The sequence below is a fragment of the Mus pahari genome, chromosome 1 (genome assembly GCF_900095145.1).
Source record: "Mus pahari chromosome 1, PAHARI_EIJ_v1.1, whole genome shotgun sequence".
Taxonomy (NCBI): Eukaryota; Metazoa; Chordata; class Mammalia; order Rodentia; family Muridae; genus Mus; species Mus pahari.
The window spans coordinates 53,056,275-53,083,645 of record NC_034590.1 but is presented as its reverse complement, the minus strand read 5'-3'; the positions used below and the strand labels follow the sequence as shown (position 1 = coordinate 53,083,645).

General features: G+C 48.3%; 1 protein-coding gene and 1 long non-coding RNA gene across 2 annotated transcripts in view; one reads left to right on the top strand and one right to left on the bottom strand.

The window, feature by feature from the left end:
* Positions 1-23,252, top strand: part of Fsd2 (fibronectin type III and SPRY domain containing 2) — a 35,698-nt gene extending 12,446 nt beyond the window's left edge. The window contains exons 4-13 of the mRNA XM_021218612.2: positions 1,694-1,924; positions 3,323-3,345; positions 5,266-5,387; positions 7,510-7,665; positions 10,800-10,934; positions 11,653-11,803; positions 14,525-14,658; positions 16,422-16,554; positions 19,751-19,927; positions 22,312-23,252. Coding sequence (XP_021074271.1) covers positions 1,694-1,924; positions 3,323-3,345; positions 5,266-5,387; positions 7,510-7,665; positions 10,800-10,934; positions 11,653-11,803; positions 14,525-14,658; positions 16,422-16,554; positions 19,751-19,927; positions 22,312-22,564 — 1,515 coding nt within the window. The 3' untranslated portion in view covers positions 22,565-23,252. The remainder of the gene's footprint in view (positions 1-1,693; positions 1,925-3,322; positions 3,346-5,265; positions 5,388-7,509; positions 7,666-10,799; positions 10,935-11,652; positions 11,804-14,524; positions 14,659-16,421; positions 16,555-19,750; positions 19,928-22,311) is intronic.
* Positions 23,253-26,053: 2,801 nt separating this feature from the next.
* LOC115063412 overlaps positions 26,054-27,371 on the bottom strand; it is a 3,858-nt gene continuing 2,540 nt past the window's right edge. The window contains exon 4 of the long non-coding RNA XR_003843280.1: positions 26,054-26,323. This is a non-coding gene — a long non-coding RNA (uncharacterized LOC115063412). The remainder of the gene's footprint in view (positions 26,324-27,371) is intronic.

The following is a 27,371-nucleotide window of genomic DNA, read 5'->3' as shown; positions in this document are numbered from 1 at the left end:
AAAAAAAAAAAAGAGCGAGAGAGCAAGCAGAGAGCAGGACAAACTCCCATGTCCAGACTGGAGAGACTGCCCAGAGTTAAGAAAGAGCACTGCTCTTCCAGAGGACCTGGGTTTAGTCCTCGGTGATTCACAATGGCCTATAATTCTAGTTCTGGGCATCTAATGCCCCCTTCTGGCCTCTATGGGCACCGCATCCATGTGGTGGACAGACATACATGGAAGCAAAACTCAGAATGTTTAAGTTCTTTATACTCTATTTTGTCATCCTATTCTCAGCTCCGAGTCACTTCATCTCCAGTGAGGACGCTGGGAACATCCTGTTATCCTCACTGGGGGCTCATCTGTTGCTTTACCCTCTCACTCTTCTGAGTGGTTCTTATGCTTAATTAACATTAACGACTCTCGGCACAACTCCTAGAAGCCTCATAGGATGAAAGTGGCATCAGTCAAAACCCACTGAGCCGTCCTGGGCTTCCAGTATTAAAAATGGAGGCTCGACAGCCTGGTCTACAAAGTGAGTTCCAGGACAGCCAGGGCTACAGAGAGAAACCCTGTCTCGAAAACCAAAACCAAAACCAAACCAAAACAAACCAAAACAATGGAGGCTTGAAATCCTTCTCTATGAGGCATTTCCCAGCCTCTGTGCTCCTCAGTTTAAATATGATCGGCATCAACCTGGCGGTGCACACCTGTACTCCCAGCACTTGAAAAGCTAAGGCAAGAAGATTGCTATGAATTCCAGGCCAGCGCGGCCTGCATAGCAGCTACCAGGCCATATAGGGTCATCTATAAGATGCTATATCAAGAAACAATCCATAAATACCACACATTCCAGATCCAGTGTCTACATCCCTCTTCCTGCATTTCCTCATCTATCAGGCAGTGCCATTCGCCACAACCCCTCCGTCCCTTTCAGGTCTCATATCCCTCCTCACTGGCATAAACCAAGTTGATATACTCCTGGTGTTGATATAGTCCACGTAACAGTTAGTGAAGACAGATACCATGAGGGGTGAGAGTGCAGGACGGAACAGCAGGCAGACATCTCTCAGGGCCAACGTTACTGCCTCGAAGTCAAAGTGTCCAGCAACAAGCTGATTAGCCATTGATGGGCTCCCAGGGTGGTTGCCATGGTGATTGGAAGTAGTGAAAACAGGGAGAGGATTGCAACAGCTATCAGAAAAGACAGGGGCGCTTTCTGGTAAGAATATTTGGGGTGGGCGCAGGGGACTGAACACACATCTCAGCTGGTGAAGTCTGAGGGCTTGAGTTTGACCTTTATGGACCCACATAGAAAAACTGGGTGTAGAGATGTATGCTTGTAATCCCGGTGCCGTGAGGCAGAGATGGGAGCATCTCTGGGGCTTGCTGGCCAGCCAGCCTACCTTAACTGGTATGCTTCATGCCAGCGAGAGACCCTGTGGCTGGTACCTCTGAGGTTGTCCCCTGGCTTCTACATGAACAGACATGTATGTGCACATACATGTTCATATGCATTAATCAGGTAATTAATTAGTGATTGTGTCTAGGGGCCTAAAAAGGAATCTCCCTGTTTCCAGCCCTCAGCATTCACTGCAGCACACTGCTGAGAGACAGAGTGACAGGATGAACAGGTCAGGGTTTCATGTCCCCCGTGACTCTGGCCAGCCTATCCCATCCACTGAAATGATGGTTGAGGTCTGCTGTCTTGCAGGAGAATTTTGGAAGACAGGAACAAAACTTTGAATGCCATTACAATGGGATCTTGGAAACCCTCGCTCAAAAGTACGAAGAAAAAATTCAAGCTCTGGGGGAGAAAAAGAGAGAGAAGCTGGAAGCCTTATATGGACAACTGGTCAGCTGTGGAGAGAACCTCGATGCCTGCAGGGAGCTGATGGAAACCGTAGAGGAGATGTGTCATGAGGAAAAGGTGGAGTTCTTAAAGGTCTGTGACGAATCAGGAAAGAAAGCCATGGAACCATGAGATGAGATGCCAGGTCTAGCCCTGGGTAGGCGAGCCTACCCTCTCTCCTGGAGCGCTGAGTTGACTATCTGTGGTTCATGGTGGGAGGCTGTCCCTTCATCTCTCCTCGTCACTTCGTTGGTGGCCAGACAGGCAGGGACACCCCTGCCAGTCCCCAGGTAGTTCCAAGCTTTGTCCCTTAGACCCTTGGTCATTATCTTAGTTAGGGTTTTACTGATGAGAACAGATATCATGACCAAGGCAAGTCTTATAAAAACAACAACAACAACAACAACAACAACAACAACAACAACAACATTTAATTGGGGCTGGCTTACAAGTTCAGAGGTTCAGTCCATTACCATCAAGGTGGGAGCATGGAAGTAACAAGGCAGGCATGGTGCAGGCAGAGCTGAGAGTTCTACATCTTCATCCAAAGGCTGCTAGTGGAAGACTGACTTCCAGGCAACTAGGGTGAGGATCTTATGCCCACACCCACAGTGACACACCTACTCCAACCAGGTCACACCTACTCCAACAAGGCCACACCTCCAAATGGTGCTACTCCCTGGCCCAAGAATATACAGACCACCACAGGCGTGGAGTTGAGCAAGGGCAGTGTCCCAAGAGTTTCCTAGCTGCTTCTTGGCTCTCTCAGGGGAAGCTGGCCCAGATCAGTAAGCTACTTTAAATTGCTCTGTACCAAGGGTAGCAGTTAGAAATCTTGCTTTATAATTTCATACATATGCCCCAAATCCATTTCTTAATTATATTGAAGTCACATGAAATCTGGCCCAAACCCCATACAGCAGAGTGAGGGGAATTTCCACCTCAGTGAGTGATCTCACAAGGTCCCATGATCCCATGGGGCAGATGTGGTTGGTTTCACAAAGGGTTGCGGAGGGTTCTTCAGAGCCAATGCTGAGTTTGACCCCCTCAGGGTCCAACCCTCAGCTGCTCCTCGAAGCCCAGTCATTCATCCTTCCTACTGTGGTCATGGTGAGAGAGCCACAAATAAAGGCAGAGAGCAATGTGGCAGTTGCCATGAGAAACACCAGTGCTCAACCTCTTGAGCCAGTGGCCCCAGGGTGCCACTGTATGTCACTCCCAGAACGTAGAAAACAGTGCATGACTCATGATGATGAGAACTTGCAGACAGCCGAGGTATCCTACAGCAGAGGAACTGTTAAGTAGTCAGTGGTCCAAAGGATCCTGTGTGGCGCGGGAGGTGCGGGGAGAGTGGAAGGAGATGCACACGTCTGGTAGTTTCGCTAGGGTGACTTCCCCCTTTCCCTAATTTCCAATTAAAAATGTTTACATTATTATATCATTGGGAAAACGATTTCCTAAATTGGTCTTCTATTTTCTCTCCCCTTTCAGGATGCAGTGGCAATGACTGACAGGTAATATTTCCATCCTGACCTCATTTCTTTTCTCCATTCTTTTTGCCTCTAGACTCTGTCTCACTGGGTTATGGCTTCCCTTTACAGCTTAGGTGACCCTATAAATAAAACAGTGCTGGCTTTGGAATGGTGGTGTGGGGTCAGTAGGCCCCTTTAGTATTGACGCTTAGAATCTCAGGGCCGGAAGGGAACACAGTTGGTGAAGTCCATCCAGCAAGCCTGTGCTCAGGTCCTCCTCACACACACAAGAACTTTGTTTTATTGGGAGAGATGTGGCCTGGAAAATGTCCTCCTCAGCCCTTGCTCATGTTGTGGCAGAAAGCATGTCCGTTTTAAAGTCAGATACGGTGGAACATAAATCCTGCTACCATAGTGATTCCAAACCCCAAAACCCACCTGCCCTATTTACAAACAGGTGGTTCTGTGGGAACTTCATAAGACAGGGTCTGTAAGGCCATATGGGGACTTAATACCGTAAGGGCCTAAGTACATATGTTTTGGCAGACATGGGCCTGGATTTCAAATCTGCCTTTGCTATTTAGAAGCCTTGTGACTGCAGGGGAGCAATCACAGCTAAAGCAGTGGTTCTCAATCTGTGGGTTGCAACCGTCAGCTAAAGCAGTGGTTCTCAATCTGTGGGCTGCAACCGTCAGAAAACGCGTGTTTCCGATGGTCTTAGGAACCAAGACACCACTCAGTAGCAAAATTACAGTTATGAAATAGCAATGAAAATAATTTTATAGTCATGGGTCACCACTGCATGCATGTACTGAAGGGTGGCAACCATTTGGAAGATTGAGAACCACAGAGTGAGAGCTCCCGGAGCGGCACCGTGAGGGAGGGCACGTGACACTGTGGCGTGTAAGTCTTCAGGGTAGAAGCCCCAAGAATGCGTGGGAGTGGAGAAAGCACGGGGCTGCTTCCTGTTGACGGACGGACAGACTCCACCCGTCCTTTGGCTCCGCCCTTCCTCTTTCCCTGGGAAGGCTGAGACAATGATAGACGCTTTGGACAGGAAGTGTTCCCTAAAAGGCTCATGGGTTGGAGGCTTTGTTCTCAAGCGGGGATCTGGAGAAAGGATTGGACGGGTAGAGCGCTGGTCTTATGAATGAGAATCCTTTGAAGGGTATGTCTCTTGTCCCTGGACCCTTTCTTCTTATCTCTCTCTGCTTCCTGGCTGCCAAAAATGAGAAGCTTTCCTTCATTATGTGCTCCCTGCCCTCACCATGCTTCCACCACAGGCCCGAGAACTATAGAGCCAGCTGATGGAAGACTGAAACTGTGAGCGTCTGCTTTAGTAAACATTCTCTCCCTTTCAGCTGCTTGTCTCAGGGATTTGTCAAAGCAACAAAATTTTAAAACAGTAACCTCCAGGCCCACCACCAAATCAGATACCAGAATCCACAAACGTGAGGAAATACAAGTTTAACCGAGAGGCCTCTTCATTCCTTCCTAGTGACCCAGGGCTACAAATGTACCCTAAGAAGAAAACCCCTCCATCTTAGTGTGAATGTGTGCTTTTAAAAAAACATGTATGAGTATTTTGCCTGCATGTATGTCTGTGCACCATGTGTGTACTGCTGTCCACAGAGGCCAGAAGAGGGTGTCACAGCCCCTGGAGGGTTGTGAGCTGCCATGTGGGTGCTGGGAATTGAACCTAAGACCTCTTGAAGAGCACCTGGTGCTGCCTTTTGTTTTGTTTTGTTTTGATTTTTTTTCAAGACATGGTTTCTCTGGGTAGCCCTGGCTGTCCTTGAACTCACTCTGTAGACCAGGCTGACCTCGAACTCAGAAATCTGCCTGTCTCTGCTTCCCGAGTGCTGGGATTAAAGGCGTGCACCACCACTGCCCGGCTTACCCAGTGCTCCTAGCTGCTGATCCAACTCCCCAACCGCTGGGCATGTCTTTTTATACCAACAGACTGAGGAAGTTCCTGAAAACCAAAACTGATGTGGAACTCTCTGCACAGCCTGAGTTTGAAGACCAGACCCTGGACTTCTCTGATGTGGAGCAGCTGATGGACGCCATCAATACCATTCCAGGTTTGCCTCTGACTTGTGCATCTTCACAGCAGCTCGGATGTGACACACACACACACAGAGAGAGAGAGAGAGAGAGAGAGAGAGAGAGAGAGAGAGAGAGAGAGAGAGAGATTTGTACATTTGTGACAACATGAATGGACAGTATAGTGCGTGAAATAAACCATCCACAGAAAGATAAACACTGCGCAAGTCTCCTTTCCTGAGGAGCATGAAGTAGTCAAATTCATAGAATTAGGAAACAGAATGGTGGCAGGCCAGGGCTGGGGAGGGGCTATGAGGGCTGCTCAATGAATAGGACTTAGTTCTGCAAGGCAGGTACGTCTCAGAGACGTGCTGGACAAGCACAGCACCTGGAGTTAACAACATGGTATCCATGGTATTCATCACTGCATGTGTGGTGAATCATGTCCCCACCTCTCCCTCTCACTCCTAGCCCTCTCTCTGTGTTGGGGTACACATGCGTTCACACACATTCACATGCGTTCACACACATTCACATGCGTTCACACACATTCACATGCGTTCACACACATTCACATGCGTTCACACACATTCACATGCATTCACACACATTCACATGCATTCACACACATTCACATGCGTTCACACACATTCACATGCATTCATGTGCACGTGGATGGAAGCCAGAGAGTGACATCAGGCATCTTCCTCAATTGCTCTGCACCATGGCTTGAGAAAGGGTCTCTCTCAGTCTCTCGTGGGTTGTCAAGGCTGACTGCTCAGTAAGCTGCGGGAATCCTGTCTCAGAGGCATATGTAACTGCCTGGCTTTTTATGTGGGTGCTGGGGATCCAAACCCAGGTCCTCAGGCTGATTGACCGCGTTGCTGAGCTGTGTCCCAGACCAGGCTTCTCTCTCTTGAGGACCAGCAGTATGCCACTGGGTAGGAATCTATACATACACTTTTCCTTCTCCATTGGTCTGTTGGTGGACATGAGGTTGTTCTCCTATCTTGGCCATTGTGAATAAGGCTACCATGAAATGACTGCAAAACACCCAGAATTCCTATTTCATTTCTTTTGGATCTATACCTAGTTGTAGGATTACCGACCCATTTGCCAGTGTCTTCCTTCCCTCACTCCTTCTGCAGTGCTGGGGACTGAACCCAGTAGCTCACATGCCATGGAAGTACTGTATCTCTGAGCTACAGTCCCAGACCCTCGGCTTTTTGTGAAGCTGAGGTCTCACTGTTCTGCCCAGGTGCTCTTGCGCCCTGGCCTCCTGGGTGTGACGTCACAGGCACTAGCAGTTCCTTATTAATGTTTTTGGTGGTGCACCTTGCTGTTTTCCATAATGGTTGTACAAAGGTACATTTCCCTGGCAGCACACACGGCTTCCCATTCGCCAGATCCTTTGCTTTCTGAACATGGCTGTTCTGACAGGTGTGAGAGAAGACAGCTTTTTTTTTTTTTTTTTGAGACAGGGTTTCTCTGTGTAGCCCTAGCTGACCTGGAACTCACTCTGTAGACCAGGCTGGCCTCAAACTCAGAAATCCACCTGCCTCTGCCTCCCGAGTGCTGGGATTAAAGGCGTGTGCCACCACGCCCGGCAGCTTTTGAGTTTTGTTCAGGTGTTGTTTTTAGTTTTGTTGAGACAGGGTCTCACTCCGTATGCAGGCTACCTCAGAACCCACGCTGTGGCCCCGGCTCACCTCACCTTGTGATCCTTCTGCCTCGGCCTCCCAGGCCCTTGGGTTACGGGCATGTTTCAGCACAAGGGCTTGGGTTATGGTGTCGATCTGCATTTCCCTCATGCCGAGTGATGCTGAGCACCTGCTCATCCTCTTGGCGGTGGCAGATTTGTGTGTCTTCTTTAGGCTCAGCCCTGTTCGAGTCCTTGGCTCATTTTAAATGACGTTATTTAGGGGACTTGTCTGCTTTGTTTGCCACTGAGTTTTGGAGACTCTTCAGTGTTTTGAATATCAATTATAAATACTCCCTGCCTCTCCTCTATGGCACCAGGCTTGCACACAGTACACAGACACACATGGAGACAGAACACCCATACACACAGAATACTACAATGAACCAGGAAGTGACCACCCCATGCCCCTCCTGCACATAGAGCTCCTCAGGGTTGTTCTCTCTCTCTTCCTTTTTCAGCTCCCTCTGCTCCAGTGATAAATCCCCAGGCACCTAACTCCGCCACCGGCTCCTCAGTGCGTGTGTGCTGGAGTTTATACTCTGATGACACTGTGGAGAGCTATCGGCTGTCCTATAGACCGGTGCAGGACAGCTCATCTGGCAAGGACCGAGCAGGTAAGGCCTAGGGTCTGAAAGAGCCGCTGCTGGCCAGAATGCTTCAGGAAATGCCCTCTTGTTCTCTGGTAGCTCTCCGCACCACCCCCACCAGGGAAAGGGCTCCTGTTAGCTGGGGCTGGGGCCACCCTCCCACCAGTATCCCATCAACCCTTCTCTGGTGAGCAGGGGATTTGTGTTAGCCATTTGTTAGTTATTTCTCTTGTTGCTGTGATCGAAGGTCGGCTGAGAAACAGCTTTAGGAAGGGAGGGAGGGTCTACTCTGGCTCACGGTTTGAGGGTAAAGTCCACCACAGCAGGGCAGAGGCAGCCAGCCACACTGTGTCCAGTCAGGAAGCAGGGAAGTGCGTTTACTCACTTTCTCCTTTATATTCAGTCCACTGGAGGGTGGCACCCACATTCAGGGTGGCTCTTCCCTCCTCAGCTAAGCCTCTTTGGAAATGCCCTCACAGACACGTCCAGAGGCTTGTCTCTGCTGTGATTCGAAATCTTATCAAGTTGAAAGGTCAGGATTAATCATCCTAGCCAGCGTTCTGTTACTATAACAAAAATCAGAGATAAATAAACTTTTTCTTGTTTTGTTTTGTTTTGTTTTGAGACAGGGTTTCTTTGTGTAGCCCAGACTATCCTGCAACTAGCTGTGTAGACCAGGCTGGCCTCAAACTTACACAGATCCACTTGTCTCTCTCTACCTCCCTAGTGCTAGAATTAAAGGTGTACACTATTACCATAAATCAGTTTTTAAGGAGGAAACTTGGTTTTAGCTTGCGGTTTCTGTCTTTATTGACAAAGAATTAGCATAGCACAGTGTGGCAGAAAAGCTGCTCACCTGAAGCATTCAAGGAGCCAAGAGGAACAAGGAGGGGCTGGGGCACCAATATCCCTTTCAAGGTCATGTTCTCAATGATTTAACTTCTTCCCATGAGGCCTCACCTCCTAAAGGTTTTACTTTCTAGGGTCGTGGACTAGGGACAGCCTCCAACACATAGCTATTGAGGGGACAAACCTAAACCATAACAAGAAGGCCAGGTCAGACAGCAGAAAAACTGCTCCCCAAACCCCACAAACCTAAAGTAATCAGGCTCCAGTCCTGCTGACAGTCTTTCCAGTGTGAGTCAGATCAGAGTGAGATCTCTGGACTTGGTAGTCTCCATTGGACAGATGAGGGTGGTAGAGGCTCAGAGAGAACCGAGCTGTCTATGGGTCACAGTGAGTTGTGACAGAAACCAGGCTATCAGGTCATTGCTCACTGCTCTAAGGTGTGCAGGTGGAAGGTAGAGGCTCTGAGTTAAGGGAGGTGACAGCATTTCTGCCCAGGAACCAGGAAGGAAAAGGTTTGTTTTGTTTTTAATTTTTAAATTTTGTTTTTGTTTTTGTTTTTTTGTTTTTCGAGACAGGGTTTCTCTGTGTGGCCCTGGCTGTTCTGGAACTCACTCTGTAGACCAGGCTGGCCTCGAACTCAGAAATCCACCTGCCTCTGCCTCCCGAGTGCTGGGATTAAAGGCGTGCACCACCACGCCCGACTTAAAATTATTTTTAATAATATTTTAATAGTTTTATTACTTGAAACTTCCATACATTTATACAATGTATATTGATCATATCTGTCCACCACACTCCCTTCAGAAGCCAGCAACTACCTCCACTAGGGGCGGGGCATCCAGGGCCCATCCCCCACCCACACTGGAAATTTGATTGGCTGGCTCTGCGCAGGTGACCACAGCTGCTGTCAGATGATGTGTGCAATAGCCATGAAGTTAGCATGTCTCAGCTCTCTTCCCTGTTTGTCCCCCTGATTCTCTCTGAGCCCTCTTATTTGAACTTCCCTGAGTCTTGGATTATGGACCATGGATATAAGATGACCTGGCAACGGCTAACTACTCAAAATTATTTATACATTTATAACTGGCACTTTGACCAGTTATCAATATCTGCATTAACCATTACCCTCTGTAAAAAGAAATTTCTCTCACCAAAGTTGAGAGCAACACAAATCTGTAGGTGCAAACATAAACATCTGGCGAATAGTTTGATAGCATGACCATTTATCAAAACTACAACTATCAGTTAGTTTTTGCTCTTTAACACTACTCCGTACCCCCGATTTAGTGGCTTAAAAATGACACATTTATTATTTTATAATTTTTATGGGTTGGCTAGACAGTTCAGGTCCAAGGCCCTCTGAATGCAATCCGATGGACCAAGGTGGCCGTATTCATTATGATTGTTAATCTCCATTGTCAGTTTGAGGGATTTAAATCGCCATAGTGTGTGTCCAGAAAGGTTTAACAGAGCGGGAAGGCCCACCCTGAATGTGAACGGCACCATCGCACGGGAGGGTGTCCTAGACAGATTAAAAAAGAAAGAGCAGGCCTAGCAGCCAGGCTCAGCTCTGTAAGAACACAGTGTGAGTATGGCCTCATGAGCTGACATCTTGCCTCCCCTGCCCTGATGGAAATAAACCATCATTATCTATCTTACGTTGCTTCTTATCAGGTAAAAATAACTAATATCTTCCCTCTGGCCTTTCCTGGGACGGCTGGTCCAGGGTGGGCTGGGGACTCTTTTGAACTCTCCATATGGTGTCCTGAGGCGCACTCATAAGTAGCAAAAGCATTCCCGACAGTGTTCTGAGCATGCTTGAGCGCGTGCTTACCTGCGTGCATGTGCGCATGCTCGAGGGTTGGTGGGTGGGTTGAGAGGGAGGTGGCGAGCGAGTCCCTCACTGCATCCCGAGCCTTTTCTTGTGTCATATTACCACAGAACCACTGCTAAGCTGGTCACCAAGGTAAACCCCACTTCAAGGTGTCTAGGCAGCCAGAGCCTCTCAGCACACACAGCAGGTTTGCAGGGTTGTGCCTGCAGGGGAGGGAGGAGTCTTTCACAGTGGGACACAGGTAAGTCCAGTGGCCTTTTAAGATGTGAATTCTTACTTCTTTTCTTTCTTTTTTTTTTTTTTTTTTTGGTTTTTTGAGACAGGGTTTCTCTGTGTAGCCCTGGCTGTCCTAGAACTCATTTTGTAGACCAGGCTGGCCTCGAACTCAGAAATCTGCCTGCCTCTGCCTCCCGAGTGCTGGGATTAAAGGCGTGCGCCACCACGCCCGACTCTCTTACTTCTTTTCTTTTTCTTCCAGAGTTCACCATGATGGTCAAAGAAACATATTGCTCAGTGACAAATCTTGAGCCAAATACCCAGTATGAGTTTTGGGTCACAGCTCAGAACAGGACTGGCCCCAGCCCCTCCAGTGAACACGCAGTGTATATGACAGGTACTGACTAGGTTGTTCATTTTCTTTCAAGGGGACACAGGCGTTGCAGGATTCTAGATGTGACTGGGTTTTCCGTTTCCTCTGAAGGATAGAAAGAGCTGTGTGTGGGTTTCTCCTCGCTGTGTTTTACTGATTGCTGTAGATCAACGTGCCTGGAGTGGCAGGGACGTTATTTTCACGGTTGGCCTGCTACCTGCACGTATACTGACACTTGGGACTTGTCTGCATTAAGTTACTTTTCTAGTGCTCTATTAAAACACCATGTCCAAGGCACCTTAAGGAAGGAAGGGTTTATTTGGGATTGCACTTCCAGGGAGACGAGGGTCCTGGCAGAAACATGACAGAGACAGGGTTATATCGGTAGGAGCAGGAAACTGAAGGCATACATCTTGAACTGCAAGTGTGGAGTGGGGGTGGGGGGTTGGGGGGCTTGAAATGGCGTGAGGCTTGACATTCTCAAGACCACCTAGAGTGACATACCTTCTCCAGCAAGGCTCTCCAAACAGGCCTACCTACCGGGAACAGAGCATTCGAATGTGCTAGGTGATGATAAATATTTATTATTCGAACCACCACAGGTCCAGTGAGCATCCTCAATCCCAGGAATGTCTGACAGGGGTTCCCAGGCGCTTGCGTTGCGGTGGCGTTTGTCTCTGACAAGATGGCTGGAACTGAACCTAATGGTTGCTCCCTCATACCTCCTTTCTCCCGTGTTTAGCCCCCTCTCCCCCCTCTATAAAAACCGAGGCAATCAGAAGCTGTGAAGAGGCTGCGCTGATTTGCTGGGAGTCTGGGAACCTGAATCCGGTGGACTCCTACACGGTAGAGCTAATCCAGGCAGAGACACCAGAAGCCTCGGGGGTAACTGAGTGAGTCTTGAGAATCTCCACTGCATATGCAGTGCAGGGACAAGGTCAAAGTTTGTGACACATAGCAATCTTATTTAGGTTGTTCAGGGTGCCCCAGAAGTAGCTGAGATGTTATTATTGATCATGAATGATGAATGCTAATGGTGAAACCCATGTTGCTTTTTTTTAAAAAAAAAAACCAGTTAAGGGCTGGGATGTGGAAGAGTGGGTAAGAGGGCTTGCTGTGCAAGTATGAGTGTGTGTGAGTGTGAGTTAGGGTCCCCAGCCCACGTACAAAGCTGGGTGTGAACCCTCACCTGTAACCCAGAGCTGTTCCAGGTAGAAACAGAGGAACACTTGGTCTTACCGGCTGCGAGCCTACCCCAGGGTCAACAAGAGACCCCCAGCTGCGAGCCTAACCCAGGGTCAACAAGAGACCCAGTCTCAAAGGAATAAAAACAGCAGTAAAGCCAAAACAATCCAGGCATGGTGGTGCACATCTATACTTCTAGCATGTGGGAGGTGGAGGCAGGAGGATTGGGAATTCAAGATCATCCTCGTATTTATAGCAAAGGCAGGCCCAGCATGGGGCTGAGACCCTGCCTTTTAAAAAAAATCCTTTCCATTCATGTACCAAGAATCAATCTCTGAGGGCCTCGTAGTGTTAGAGAACTAGAAAGATACATTTCTTTCCCTACGGAGCTCATAACGCAGGGAGGAGAATAAGCACACGGAAACCAATACGCTACACGGAACCCGCAACTCAGGGAGGAAAGTAATGCAGAGAAAGGGAGTGGGGCAGGGCCTGTTTTACGATAGCTGTTTAAACTAAGTCCAGGGTGAGAGGACTAAGCCTGAGCAGGGTAAGGGCGAACCAGATACGTGTTCTGGGGAAAGGGGAAAGGCTTCCTGGGCACAACCTTGGGGACAGGAGTGGGCTGGATACCCACTGCAGGAACTGGAGCTAATGTGATTGAAATTAGGGCATACGGGCAAAGGGCCCAGGACCGACAACTGAGACTCAGTGTACAGTGTATCAAGGATACAGAACACTGCCTGGAGCCTTCTCCACCAGTCTGAGAGTGAGAGGCCTTCACAAGTCTGTGAGGAATTAGACATGGTGGCCACCAGGGCCTACAGGTCCCAGGCATCTACCACATAGCACCACACAGGACGTGTGGCTGCTTGGGCTTAGAGCCAGGCAGTCAGGCCTGAAGCTTACCGGTCAAGGACTCCTCCAGCTGGGCAGCCCAGCCCCTGCCCTGGAGTCCAGGGTAGCTCTGCTGGGGACTGTGGGGGTACACTGAGCTGTGTCATGAGAATGGAAAAGGCCTTTGAGGCTAGCAGTTAGAGAGGCTGATGTAAGCCATGTAGGAGCCTGTGAAGGAACGCTGTGAACTTACTCTGGATGGGGCAGAGTGCAGAATGCTCTTCCCACAGGGGACCTTCTACAAAGAATCGCATTAACTGTGGTGAGCCAATGCACTTGAATGCAGGGACATGGAGGGGAAGCCCTGGCATGTCTACATTATCTCTGTGGGAATGGCAAAGGCCTGGGAGAAATATTCTTGGCTCTTTTCATATGCCCAAGGATGATAAGACATAACATCTCCCTCACTCGCTGCACTTGCATCGGCTTAAGCTAACTGCAAACGTCACCTCATGTTTTGTTTGCTTAATAAGAACGAGACGTGCTTTGTTTGCACTACTTGAGCTCAGACGTTCAGAGTTCCCTGGTTATCCCACATAGGTTGTTGGCATTTTCCTTCAACCCACAGAGATTTATCCCTGCTGGCCGGGTCTGGTTGAGAGCCTTAGAGCCTATCACGTATCCTACGCATCTGTTCTTGCCGACTGTGTGCCCATAGCCACAGCAGAGCTGGAGATAGAAGTCAGGGGAGGGGTCCAGTGATTCAGACCACCATACCAATTCAGGTTTCCTTTGCTGTTTATAATAAACTGGGATTGGGTCAATCCATAATGCTGGAGCCCTCGGAAGACAGGTCAGCAACTTGGGTGATCTGAGGTGCTGGATACTCTCACAGAACAAACTGAATCACATGTCCCATCACTGAAGGAAAGGCTTGTCCCGCTTCAGACCTCAGCTTGTAAGTCACCACCACCCGTCCATGCTGCAGCACACGCAAGCTTCTCAGGAAGACGACGGAGCTCTCTGGAGCAATGCCTCTCTTCCTACACAGACCGCAGGTTCCCTGGGAATAGGGATTACGTCCAGTTTCCCAGGGCGTATAGCATCTGGGATAGAAGGAGCTTGGTTAATCTACTGAAGTGAACGAGCAGAAGTGTCTCTCTGGCCCAGAGCTGCAGCCTCCAAGATGACAGACATCCTGTTCTCCTATCTGTACATGGGCACATCCCGGAGACTTCAGTTGTCCATTTCAGTTGAATGAAAATGGGGTTGACAGCCACAGAAATAAGATGCTGTAATGAGCTTGTATTCCCAGACAGTCCGACTGAAATGATCTGGATTATTCTCTGTGGCAGTTGCTCCAGTAGTCACATTGAGCACAGTGCTGGGTGCTTGGGAAACCTGGCTGAGCAGCTCAGGAAGAAGGGAGCCAGCCAGACACAGACTGGCAGGCAAGCTGTGAGCTGTGGGCGGCCTGCCCGGGGAACTGAGCCTCTTGGCTGAGCTGCTGTGGGTCAGAGGACAGTGGGTGTACAAAGGGTGGCTGGTGACTAGGCTCCTGCTCACAGCTGCTCTGCTTCTTCTGTGCATAGATCTGTCGTAGGCATCCCAACCTGTGAATCCCTGATACAGCTGCAGCCTAAACACAGCTACACCATCTTCGTGCGAGCCCTCAACGTGGGGGGCACCAGTGCCAGAAGTGAGCCTGCTACAGTGCACACCACAGGTCTGTAAGCCCACCACACTCTCGGGACTCAAAATTAGCCACTTGGTTGCAGTCAGTGCCAAGAGTGTATCGGAAAACATAGCTATCACATTATGGACAGATCAGACATCGAAGGGTCTCGGGAGTCACCGAAGCCCCGTAGAACCTGGGTTGGCTGAGTAGTACTGTCCCTCAAGTACCAGAGGCTATCCCACTGGATCTGGGTGGCCTATGTATTTCTTACTTCATGGGTTGTTTGGTTTTGGTTTTTGAGATAGGGTTTTGTTCTGTGGCTCAGGCTGGTCTCAAATTCAATATGTAGTCAAGCTGACCTGGAGCTCAAGGTGATCCTCCTGCCTCAGCCTCTCCAGTGCTGAGCATTACAGGTGTGAGCCAGCACACCTGCTTTGGAAGAGGGTTTTACAACATTCCCAAGAACTGCAAGTAGCCAGGCTCCTGCTGTGAGAACTAGCGCCTCCCCTGTTAGAAGCCAACTGAGTCTCCACTGTTCAGCCTCCTCCCTGCTTCCATGCTCTGTCGGACCATCCTGGGTGCTGACATCCCTTCCCATGTGCCTTCACTACGTGGGAGAACTGGCATGTCCCAGGTCCAAGTCCTAAGTAAGCAGAGACCGCATTAGAAACATCCAGTGCCAAGCCCCGCCCAGCCGCCCCACCCCCTGCCATGCTCTGCTCTGGCTGGGGCTCTGCATCAGAGCTTCACAGCAGCCTCCCAAAGCAATCCAGTTCAAGCCAGCTGAGTGGGTGGCCTCCAGGTGAGTGGCAGAAGCAGAGAGCCTAGCCAGTGTTTGGGAGCAAATGTCCCTTACTGAGCTCTTTCACTGAAACACACTGAGCCTCTGACCCTGTCCCCATTGGCAGGAGGCGAGAGTCTGTGAGTGACACATTCATATTCCAGCCCCACAGATGGGAAGAGCAAGCTGGGTGTTTTGAAATTACAGCTGCTTGCTCTGAAAAACAAACAGAACAACACTGAGAGCAGAAAACAAAGGCACAGCCAGCTGTTTTCTTTCAGAGGCTGAGGCAGGAGAATTGTTACAAGTTCAAGGGCTGCTTATGAGACAAAGTGGTTGCAGATGAGCCTGTGCTACAGTATGAGACCCAGTTTAAAGACCAATAACAAACAAAAAAGCAAATCCCTTCAATATGTTTTTTCTTAGCAAGGTTAGAAATTCTTTTTTTTTTTTTTTTTTTTTTTTTTTTTTTTTTTTTGAGACAGGGTTTCTCTGTGTAGCCGTGGCTGTCCTGGAACTCACTTTGTAGACCAGGCTGGCCTCTAACTCAGAAATCCACCTGCCTCTGCCTCCCGAGTGCTGGGATTAAAGGCATGCGCCACCACACCCGGCTTAGAAATTCTTACTCAGGTCCAAACACTCAGAGCCTGCAAATTAAAAACCTGGTGTCTGGGATCAGAGAGGTGAGTAGCTCAGTCCGACTTCTATCATCTACCAGCCTACTTCTTAACCACCTGAGCCTCAGTTTCCTCATCTACAAAATGGGGACAGTAACATCCCTATCTAGGTACAGCCATAAGGGCTAAGGGAGAGAAGATATACAGATTGCATGGCACTAATTGTATAAGTCCTGCTCCCCCCCCCCAAGTGGCCACCCTATTCACATGACTTTGATCATGACTCTGCCAGGGGCAGGGGTTCTGTGCATCCATGGGGAAGAAGCCACATGCTTGGGTAATGCTCTTAGGCAATGCTGGGAAAGTCCTGCAATAACAGGTTGGGGCTTCTCAATGTTCCCTCCCCTCCACAGGAAGCTACTTCCACTTGAACAAAGACACCTGCCATCCTTGGCTGACCATTTCTGAAGATGGGTTTACGGTAGTTCGAAGTGAGAAGAAAAGTTTCAGAAAGGAGCTGCCACCCAGCAAGACGCAATTTACCAGGTATCTGACTGCCTCTCCCTGGCCGCCATGGAGCCTTTGGGAAACATAGCTAATGCCCAGAAGAGGAGAAGACTGTGGTGGCCTCTGCCCAGGGAAGTCCCAGGCTGTGGGCACTATGGGCTATGGCCAGACTATGAGGTCATATAGCACAGGGACAGATACCAGGCGCTGAGCACTTTCTTCTGTTGCTGTGAAGTTTCCCCCTTGGTCCAGCAGTTCTCAGCCTGGGAATTGAGACCTTTGGCAGTCATCTACGACCATCACAAAACACCAATGTTACGATTCATAATAGTAGCAAAATTACAGTTATGAAGTAGTAACAAAAATAAATTCATGGTTGAGGGTCACCACCACATGAGGAACTGTATTAAAGGGTCACAGTATTCAGAAGGCTGGGAACCACTGCCTTAAGTCTTGTCTTCTCCAAGGAGAGAATTCAGCCAAGAGACACAGTGCTGGCAGCAGTTCATTTGTGAAAACAGAGCCTGGCTGCAGAGCTGGAGGGAATGGCCCCAGCACAGCAGATTCTTTTGAAGCTTCTTAATGAGTTTTATGAATATTTATGAGGCAGGCGGCATGTTTCTAAGGGAAAGGTGACCCTTCCCCTCCCACATCATGGTGGACCAGATCTCCAGTTTAGAGTCTTCTGGGCCTCTAGAAAAGCCAAGAGGATTCAGAACCAGGAGCCAAGAGGATTCAGAACCAGGTGCTCTACAGATTCAGACATTTTGTTAGCCCACATGTGTGACAGTTGGGCAAGCATCCTGGCTACTTAGTTTCTGGTGTAGCTGGAAGAACTAACTCCAGCTCAAAGATGTTTGCCATTCTGCCCTCCAGGAAACAGAGCACCAGCTCTCCTGGTTCCTCACGGCTCGTTGTTTGCCCGCCCCATCACCCTCACACCAACAATCACATCACCCTTAGACCGAGGCAGCAGGATAGGTGTTCCAGATGGAAAGGTGGAACAGAAAACTGTCTGCACTTACACAAGCCCGGAGGGCAGGTTACCATTCGGGCTGCCTGGCGGTAGACCTGGCTAGCTCCTTCCAGAGCTCAGTACATTATGCTGAGATATTAACTTATATTATTCGTCTTTCTTCAAGGAGTTATAAGAGACTTAAAATGAGGGCTGCTATATAATAAAGAGAAAAACAAAAGCAACAAAAGACAAGGGACAGATTAACTCCCAAGGCTGAATCAATGTCCAAGCTTAAAACAGTAAACATAGCCTCTCTACTTCCCTGGGGAAAAGCTAAGGGGCCAGAGGATCTGCTGACGAAGAAAGCGGCTTTCCTGTCGTGGGTGGCAGCTGGAGACACAGCTCTACGCTGCCAGCTATCCCAGCCCACGAAGGTCTTTACTTACGTGAAGTCCTGTAATCAATCACAGCCAGTTTCAGGATAAGTCAGGGTTAGGTTAATGCTTTCCCTGTAGATTAAGCATGGGTGGAGAGGCAGGTGGAGAAGGTTTAAGAACAGAACAGTTGTATGTACTTAAGGAGGTGCAGGTGCTCTCAAGCGAGTCTGGCATAAGTGGGTTCTCAGTTTAAGAATCTCATGTAGTTATGGATGAGCCTGAATGTCTCATCTTCATGCCTCTGCTTCCCAAGCACAGGGATGATGGCTGGCTCGCCAGCACACCTGACTCTGGAAAATGCTTTTTTGATGATCATCTTTTTTTTTTTTTTTTTTTTCATTCTGCTTCTTGAGACATGGGAGAATGTAAGGCTCTGTGAGGAGGTCCAGCTGAGTTAGCCCCCCCCCTTTTTTTTTTTGGTTTTTTGAGACAGGGTTTCTCTATATAGCCCTGGCTGTCCTGGAACTCACTTTGTAGACCAAGCTGGCCTCAAACTCAGAAATCTGCCTGCCTCTGCCTCCCAAGTGCTGGGATTAAAGGCATGCGCCACCATGCCTGGCGAGTTAGCCCCATTTTAATCTCCACTTCTAGTGGGTCTGGAATGGCTGTGCTGTGTGCAAGGGTGGCGGGGGAGGTATTGTCCCTGCCCTCCCCTTGGACAGAGGAGCACAGGCATTCTTGGAGCCTGACCTGGTGGGCTTCCCATTGCCTCACCATGACCAAGAGCAACTTGGAGAGGAAAGGGCCCCTTTATACCCTCTGCCCGCATCTCATTGGTCCCAAGCAAGCGTATACTCCAAGTGGCAGTTCCCAATTGGCTATCATTGTCTGCATCATCAGTCTCTAGGCTCTCAGGCAGGCTTCAGTTTGGCCTTCACGTGGAAGTTTCCTCCATGAATGTGAGCCCCCCCCCCCTTGCTGGTTACCTATGTTTATGTGGAAGTGGCCACTGCCCCAGCAACGGGGGGCCTTTCTGTTCCTCCTAGCTAGCACAGGAATCATGAACTGGATGTTCACTTTGGAGCTTCTGGTGTGATCCAACGTGTGAGAGAAATCTTCCTCCGTGGAGTACTTTGCTGTCCACCAAAATGCCTGACCCACTAGCGGTGGTTCCCAGAGGAGGGCTAGGGGTTGGTGTTGATGACAGGGAAGGAATGTGCTATCATGCTTTTGAGTCACCCTCTGGACTTTTTTTCCCCCAAAATGTTTTCTATCATTCTCATTATTACTATGTGTGTTGTGTATGTGTGTACAGGCAAACATGTGCCGTGGCATGTCGGGGGTGGGGTGGGGTGGGGTGGGGGGTGCAGTTGACTCTCTCTTAACAGCTCCTGTGGGATCTGGGGGTGGGACTCAGGTTGCCAGGCTTGTCCAGCAAACATTTTTGCACCAGCCCAACCTCTGGAGTCTTGTCACCCCTAGCATAAATGGTACCTCAGAGATCCTTCTGGCCAGTGACAAACTTGAAGCATATGGTGCCTTGACGGCGGTGCTGCAGGATCAGTCCTTCCCATCTTACAGTGTATCTACCTTCAGTACCAGAAATGCCTTAGCCGTTTTAAAGACACAACAGAACCTGTCCTGTAGGTTTTAGTGTCACTTCATCCATGTTTCATACCGGGAGATGTAATATTCCAATCTTCAGCATCAGCTATGCTTGTGGCATCACCATGAAATATGTCCCCGCCTTTTGATAGAACCCAGAGTCTTCTGCATGCTACATAAGAACTCTAACACCCCAGCCCAGCCCAGCCCAGCCCAGCCCAGCCCAGCCCAGCCCAGCCCAGCCCAGCCCAGCCCAGCCCAGCCCAGCCTGTGCTTCTACTTTTTCTAAACCCAGGTGTGTTGCTGTCATGGGGAAGCTAATTCCGGTCCGAGGCCGCCATTACTGGGAAGTGGAGGTGGCTGAGCATTTGGACTACACTGTGGGTGTGGCCTGTGAAGATGTCCCTAAACAGGAAGACCTGGGAGCAAACTCCTCGTCCTGGTGCATGAGACATACATTTGTCTCCAAAAGGTAAAGTCACCTTTACCCATCTGGACACCCACAGCAAGGATTTGAAAGATGAAAGAGAGGTTTCACTGATAGTAATCAAGGCACACATGCTTGTTTAGAAAAATCTCAGGTATGCCAAGAGTTGTTGCCACCCACTTCACCTGAAAGAGAAAGAGTATCTAAAGCTCACCATGTGCTCTTCAGGTACCAACAATGTCCCCCTTGAGTCAGGGGCTTAACTATGTAGCCCTGGCTAGCCTGGAATGCACTGTGTAGACCAGACTGGCCTCAAGACTCACAGATTCATCTGCTTCTGTCTTCCAAGCTTTGGGATTAAAGGCATGTCCCTCCAGGACTGGCCCATATGGTCCTGTCCTTTTACAAGACAAAGGCCGCTGGATCATCCACCCACTGTGGATGGTCAGAGCTCGGCTTCCAACCCAGGCAGTTTGGCTCCAGCACGGCAGGTCTTTTTTTTTAAAAGCTTTATTTATTTATTATATGTAATTACACACATAGCTGTCTTCAGACACTCCAGAAGAGGGTGTCAGGTCTTGTTACAGATGGTTATGAGCCACCATGTGGTTGCTGGGATTTGAACTCAGGACCTTTGGAAGAGCACTCGGCTGCTTTTACCCACTGAGCCATCTCACCAGCCCAGCACTGCAAGCCTTAAGCTCCCGTATTGCATCCTCAGAGGTGCTGTGGAAGCCATTTCATCTTAAGTCAGTGTGGTCGAGGGTTCCCATGATGATAGTGTCTGCCCCGGAGCACTACACAGACTAGATGCATGGAGGATAAAATGTCCCAGAGTCCTGGCCAATGCCCAAACTGCTTAGACTTACAAGGCCATGGCAACCACCTTCCTTTACTGGAAAACTTGTAAAACAAAACACGCAGGTGTGTGCCCCCCTCCTCCAGGCCCCTATCAGCACCTCTTAAAAGATGTAGCCTCTGGCCAGCAGCGGTGGCGCACACCTTCGATCCCAGCACTCAGGAGGCAGAGGCAGAGGCAGGCGGATCTCTGAGTTTGAGGCCAGCCTGGTCTACAGAGTGAGTTAGTTTTAGGGACAGCCAGGGCTACACAGAGAAACTCTTGTCTTGAAAAACTAAAAAATACATACATACATAAATATAAAAAAAAAAAAATCACGTCCGAACATTAAGAGAACAGTAGCTTTCCCCTAGAGAGGGAGCAGATTAAACTGGACTCTGCTAACCATGACAGCCATTTTAGGAATGCAAGAGCCACTCTCAGGGAAGCCAGGTACTTAATCTGAACCAAGAATAGAGGCCAAAGGCCTCTTTTGTTTAGAAAGGACAAGGGTCAGCGTCAAACCAGGAAGCTAGCGGAAGCAAGCGTGGGAGTGAGTGTGTGACGGCGGAGTTGGCAGCGAGATGAGGTAAACTTTGGCTACTAGAATGATGGAGGAAAGCAAGGCTGGAGCTGACAGAAGTTTCTAGCAATCATGTCTGGAGGGAAGAAGAAAGAAGGAAGCCATGTGAGGGTGAGGACAGGCCTCTAGTAGACCCGTATTTTTGGTTCATGGTCTTGAGTCTGGTGGTAGAGAGAAGGAACTCATTGGCTTTCTGGTAGCTGCTCAGTTTAAAGGAGTGAGCAGGTAAGCTGAGGTAGAGACCAGCTACTTGACACTGAAGTGCTGAGCTAGGGAGTCTGAGCCAATACACCAGACAAGTGGGTCTTCAGATGTCTGCATGCCCAGTGGCTAGCTTTGATCTGGGTTACTTTTCAAAGCACACGGGATACATAGCAAAAGGAGTGCAGGTCGTACCCAGCACCCAGCCGTGACAGCCAGGCCACCGTGACCCCTGCTCAGGAAGAACTGAAGCCATGGAGTCCTGGTTCAGTTTGTAGAGAAGGCCCATAGGCGTCCTCATTTCAGTGTCTTTACTCCAGATGAGTCACACACTGACTGGCTCCAAATGTTTCCTTTCAGTGCAGTCTCTGACGAAGAGGAAGTTTATGGTTCTGTATAAAAGCGTTTTAGGTTCAGAGTTTACTCAAGAGGAAAGCCTGAGGGGCTGGTGAGATGGCTCAGTGGGTAAGAGCAACCGACTGCTCTTCCAAAGGTCCGGAGTTCAAATCCCAGCAACCACATGGTGGCTCATAACCATCCGTAACAGGATCTGACGCCCTCTTCTGGAGTGTCTGAAGACAGCTACAGTGTACTTACATATAATTAATTAATTAATTAATTAAAAAAGAATTTTTTAAAAAAAAAAAAAAAAAAGAGGAAAGCCTGAAACTGTGTTTTAAGGCAAATATTAGAAAGAAGTAGTTTGAAAGTGTCATGTTACTTGGTAGTCACTGATAGTCTAAAGCACTCTGCACACAGCTCACCTATTGTTTCCAAACCTTTCTTGTAATAACATTGAATTTTCAGGCATCGGTACGAGTTCCTGCACAACAGGAGGACTCCAGACATAAGGATCACAGTTGCTCCGCAGAAGATTGGCGTGCTGCTGGACTATGAGAACTCCAAGCTGTCCTTTTTCAACGCGGACATTGCTCAGCACCTGTACACATTTAGCTGTCAGCTCCACCAGTTCGTGCATCCCTGCTTTTCCCTGGAAAAGTCTGGATGCCTAAAGATCTGCAATGGCATTTCAATGCCAAAGCATGTCACTTTCTTTTAGGCCCTTCTGGTATTTCCACTCTGTCTTCTTTCCTGTCCCTCAGCCACCCTCCCCTCGCTGGCTGAACTTGCTATTCAAGGTTCCTACTGCTAGCAGAAGCTAAAGCTCACAGTAGTGTCAGTAGATGGTGTATGGGAACCCATTTCACCTGTGTGCTGTGCCCTGCTGAAGCTAGGGGAGCCTTTATCAGGCTGTTAAATGAGGGCTCTTGTGGGGTCGAATTCTTGGAGTGTCAAATTGCAGTTTGTGATATGTAAAGTATGTAAAGTATATAAAGTCTCCTAAACTTATAGATCTAGGGAGAGGGTCAGGGAAGTCATGATGGCGTCAGCAGCCCCTGTACATTTGTGACATTTCACTGTTTACCAAGAACAGACTAGGGAAGGCAAGAAACTACAGAAAAAGAAAGAAGTCAGGTGTCCATCTCAAGGCCATCATGGTAACTGATTAAGAATGGTTCCCATAGGCTCACATATTTGAATGCTTAGTCATGGGTGGGGGAGGGGCTAGGAGTGGCACTATTTGAAAAGGATTAGACCTATTAGGAGGTGTGGCTTTGTGGATCAGAATACACCTCTCCACTACAGTTCTGGTGCAGCGAGTGCTGCCATGCTTCCTGCCGTGATAGTAGTCTTAACCTCTGAAACGATAAGCCAGCTAGCCCCCAATTATATGTTTTCTTTTATAAGCATTATCTTGGTTACGGTGTCTCTTCACAGCAACAGAACAATGACTAATACACAAGTTGGTATCAAGAACTGGGGTATTGCTGTAACAGGCTTGACCGTGCTGCTTGTTGGAAGAATAAGAAAGGCGTTGGAACTAAGACACTGCTGAGATGATTTGAACTATGGGACTCAGGGGATCAAGAAGTTTAAGAGGGGATGAATATTAGTAAGTGGCCATTGGTCCATTCTTGTGATATTTTATCAAAGAATATGGTTGCCTTTTTGCCCTTGCCCTAAAAATCTGCCTGAGGCCAAATTGAAGAGTTTTGGATTAACAGCTTTAACAAAGGAGACTTCAAGACAGTCTGGTATTGACCCTGCTATAGGGCTATGAGTGACTGCTCTTATTCATATCTATAGTGAAAAGGAGTAAGGGGAACAGAAACAGTACAAAATGTACAGTTTGAGGAGAAAAGGAAGACCAGGAAATGATTTGTTAGAGCCAAGTTCTGTGTTCAAGGAGACAAATTTAAAGAAAAGCCCGGTGCTAACTGGAATAAAGGAATGGTGACCCCAGGGCAATACCACACCCCGCTAAGCTTCCAACCTATGAAAGGAATCAAAGAAAAGATCGAGCAGTAAAGGAAGCCAACAACAGGAAGCTGTGCAAACTGTAATTGAGAGAGGGAGCCTGTGAAAGGAATCAAAGGAAAGCTTGAGCAGTAAAGGAAGCCATCAACAGGAAGCTGGTGCAGACTGTAACTGAGAAAGGGGGTCAAGTTCCAGCCTCAGCAAGCAGAACTTGGCAGCTTCAGCCATGTGGTTCTTTCTGGCTTTAGAGTTAATATAAGACAGGAGGTTGTGGAATCTTCCTCCACAGTTAAAGACAGCCACTTAGGCCAGATGTGTCAAGAGTGTCCCTGTATGGAGGCCCAGAAAGGATATGAAATTGTAAAGGTGACACCTGATTGCCTTGGAAGCCTCATGGTGTTGGGAGATGCCAGACACATGGGACACCTGCCAAGGACAGCTGCTAAAAGGGTATGTAGAGAAGTGTGCTGCAGTCAACAAAGCTGAAAGGAGTTGGAGATCTGAAGAACACTTGGGCATTAGACATGCAGATGCAGAATTGGAGTTGTCCTTGTTAGGTTTAGGTCTTGCTTTGGTCCAGTATTTTCCTCAATATGCTCCTTTTCCTCCCAGTTGGAATGGTAACATCTATTCTATGTATGTTGGAAGTATATGATCTCTTTTATTTTGATCTTATGGGTGATACAGTTAAGAGATTACCATGCATCACAGAAGAAACTTTGGACTTGAAAACAGTGTTAGTATTTTGACAGCAATAGAAGAGTGACTAAGACAAACATCTAGCCCAGTGTTTCCTAAAAAGCTGGCAGCAGCACAGCAAAATGCACACTGTTGAAGCACGCTGTCTTCTGCTTCATGGTGGTTCTAACTCCACTCTAACTCTGAAATTACCTCCAAGATGCCTAAAGGCAGAAACAGTGTGTGCCTTGTTTATAACTTGACTTTGGGGACTAACATGCCGACAGGTGCACACCAGTACACGCTGCCTAAGCAAGTACCTTCTCCATCCACCACTGCTCTTTGGCTTCATGTTGCTCTTGGTGAGAAAGATGGCAGGGAGGAGAAAAATCTTAAGGGAGGCAGTGTGAAGAACAGAAGCCACCTGTGGTTCACTGGAGCGTTATTTACTGCCATGCCCACACACATAATCTACTTGTGAATGGGGTGAATGGAGTCCCAAGAAAGGGGCTTGGGAGAGATGGAGATAAGAGAAAGAACATTAGTTAGGATTCATCAAGGAACCATCATGAAGTGAAAAAGCAGCAGGATTTGAAGCCAAGGCCTGGGTCTGACTGCTAGTTTGTATCTACTTGCCTAAAACCTACAGACCCCGTGCTTCCCTTCAAACAAAGGAAAGATAGTATTTGTCTCATAAGGATGTGATACTTCATCCAAACCGAAGTGCCAAGTAATGAGTGACATACAGTGTATTTATGACGCTTCAAGGCAATCATTAGCTCACCTAAGTCAAAGCTGGGCCCTAGGGAGAGGAACACACTCTAGCCAGCAGCTCTTGGGCACCCTGCCTCACGGTCTTCAGGCTTGCTAAGGATCATGGTGCCTGCCTGGCTCCATCAGCTGCATTGCTGGCTCCCCTGTTCACGTTTCTAATCCCCCACCCAAGTCACTGTCAAAGCTTAGCACTCCAGCTGCAGAGTAAGAACTTCACTTGAAAAAAACCAGGACACTGCTGAGTACGGAGTCCCCTGCTGCCACCAATGCAGGTGTGTCCTACTTACTGCCCAGGGGGATACTCTTCTCTTTAGAATTGTGTTTCCTAGCCCACCCTAATTCTGATTCGGTACCAACTCTCATCTCCTTCTGGACTCTACTAGTGAACCAGCAGCTCAGATTCCTGATGTATCACTTGCCCACAGAGTTTAACTGTCTGTCTGTCTGTCTGCCTGCCTGTCTGCCTGCCTGTCTGTCTCTGTCTGTCTCTGTCTCTGTCTCTGTCTCTCTCTCACACACACACACAGGACTTCTTACACTGACATATGGCACTGCAGATGTAAATACAAGCTGGCTGAAGCTGTTAATGAAATATGCATGTGTATACAGTGAAAGACGTTTTCCGCTACTGAAAGAGAAACCACCAAATGGGAAACGTGGATCACAGACATGGCCCATTTGAGTTGTCTAGTGGGATTCCTGGACTGCTTTGCACATAACACAAACATGGGGGCATGACTAAACATGATACCCAAGAGATTTTGATACTTTATTTTTTATTTAACAAGATATCTTTGACATTTAAAATTTACTAGAATAAGGGATAACCAACTTCAAGCATCACAGTTACTAACCATAAAGAACTTTGTTCAAGCATGTTACCTTTAGGAAGAAAAATGAATCTTTAAAAACAGGAGGGTGGGGGAACCCTGCTGGGTTGGTGATATGTTCCAAGTCCTTACAATCCCATGTAGAAGCTAATGAAACTCAATTCCACCCGGGGCAGGGTTTACCTCATGGCCATGTGCGGCTGCAACCTCTGATAAATCTGTTAAAACACAAAACAGAAAAACATTTTTATTTTTTTTTATTTTTTTTAAGGCCCTACCTCACCTACTGCAAGGCTGGGATCAACCCCTTGCCTTGTGCATCCCGGGCAAGCACCAGAAGAGGGCATTGGATCCCATTACAGATGGTTGTTAGCCACCATGTGGTTGCTGGGAATTGAACTCAGGACCTCTGGAAGAGCAGTCAGTGCTCTTAACCACTGAGCCATCCCTCCAGCCCCAGAAAAACATTTAAAAACATTTTTTTTTATATGTGAGTATTTGTACGTTTATGTGAGATAGGGTATCACTATGTAGCCCTGGAGGGCCTACAATTTGGTGCTTAGACCAGGCTAGCCTTGACCTCCATGCTCAATTTAGAAAAGTATCTTTAAACACTGAGACCACTGTCACTCAACCCTTGATATTGATACTAAGCAGATAAACCAAACTCCATCAACATCCACTCTTCTCCCGATTTACCTGCCCCGCTTCATTAACTCCCGACTGAGTGAGCGCACAGGTGTTGGCTCCACACACTAGCAAATGGGAGAGTGTAAAGCCTTCACAGGACAGTGGGTGGAAACTAGCAAGCATTAAAAGTCACGCTGTCCAGAACATAACAAGTAGCAGAGAGAAGGGACAAGTAGTTAGGAACATGGGCCATAAAAACAGCATTGGTTCTGGTAAACGAAATAGCTTTTATTTACAGAATTACTCGTGTTTTGTTTTGGATTTTATTGTTGTTGGTGGCTATTTGGTTTGGGTTTTATGAGACAGTGTCTCACCAGGTAGCCCAAGATGACCTTGCATTTGTGGCAAGCCTCCTGCTTCAGCTTCTCAAATGCTGGGATTACATGCATGAGCCACTATAAATGGCAAAAAAGTGATATGTTTAATGGTTGGCTCCTGGGGCTGGTAAGGGTACTTGTTACCAAACCTGAGGACCCGAGATCAATCCCAAACCCGACAGCATGGAAGGAGAGGCTCTAAAAGCTGTCTTTGAACTTCATGTGTACCACGGCACATAAGCCCCCTCTTCTCCCCCCC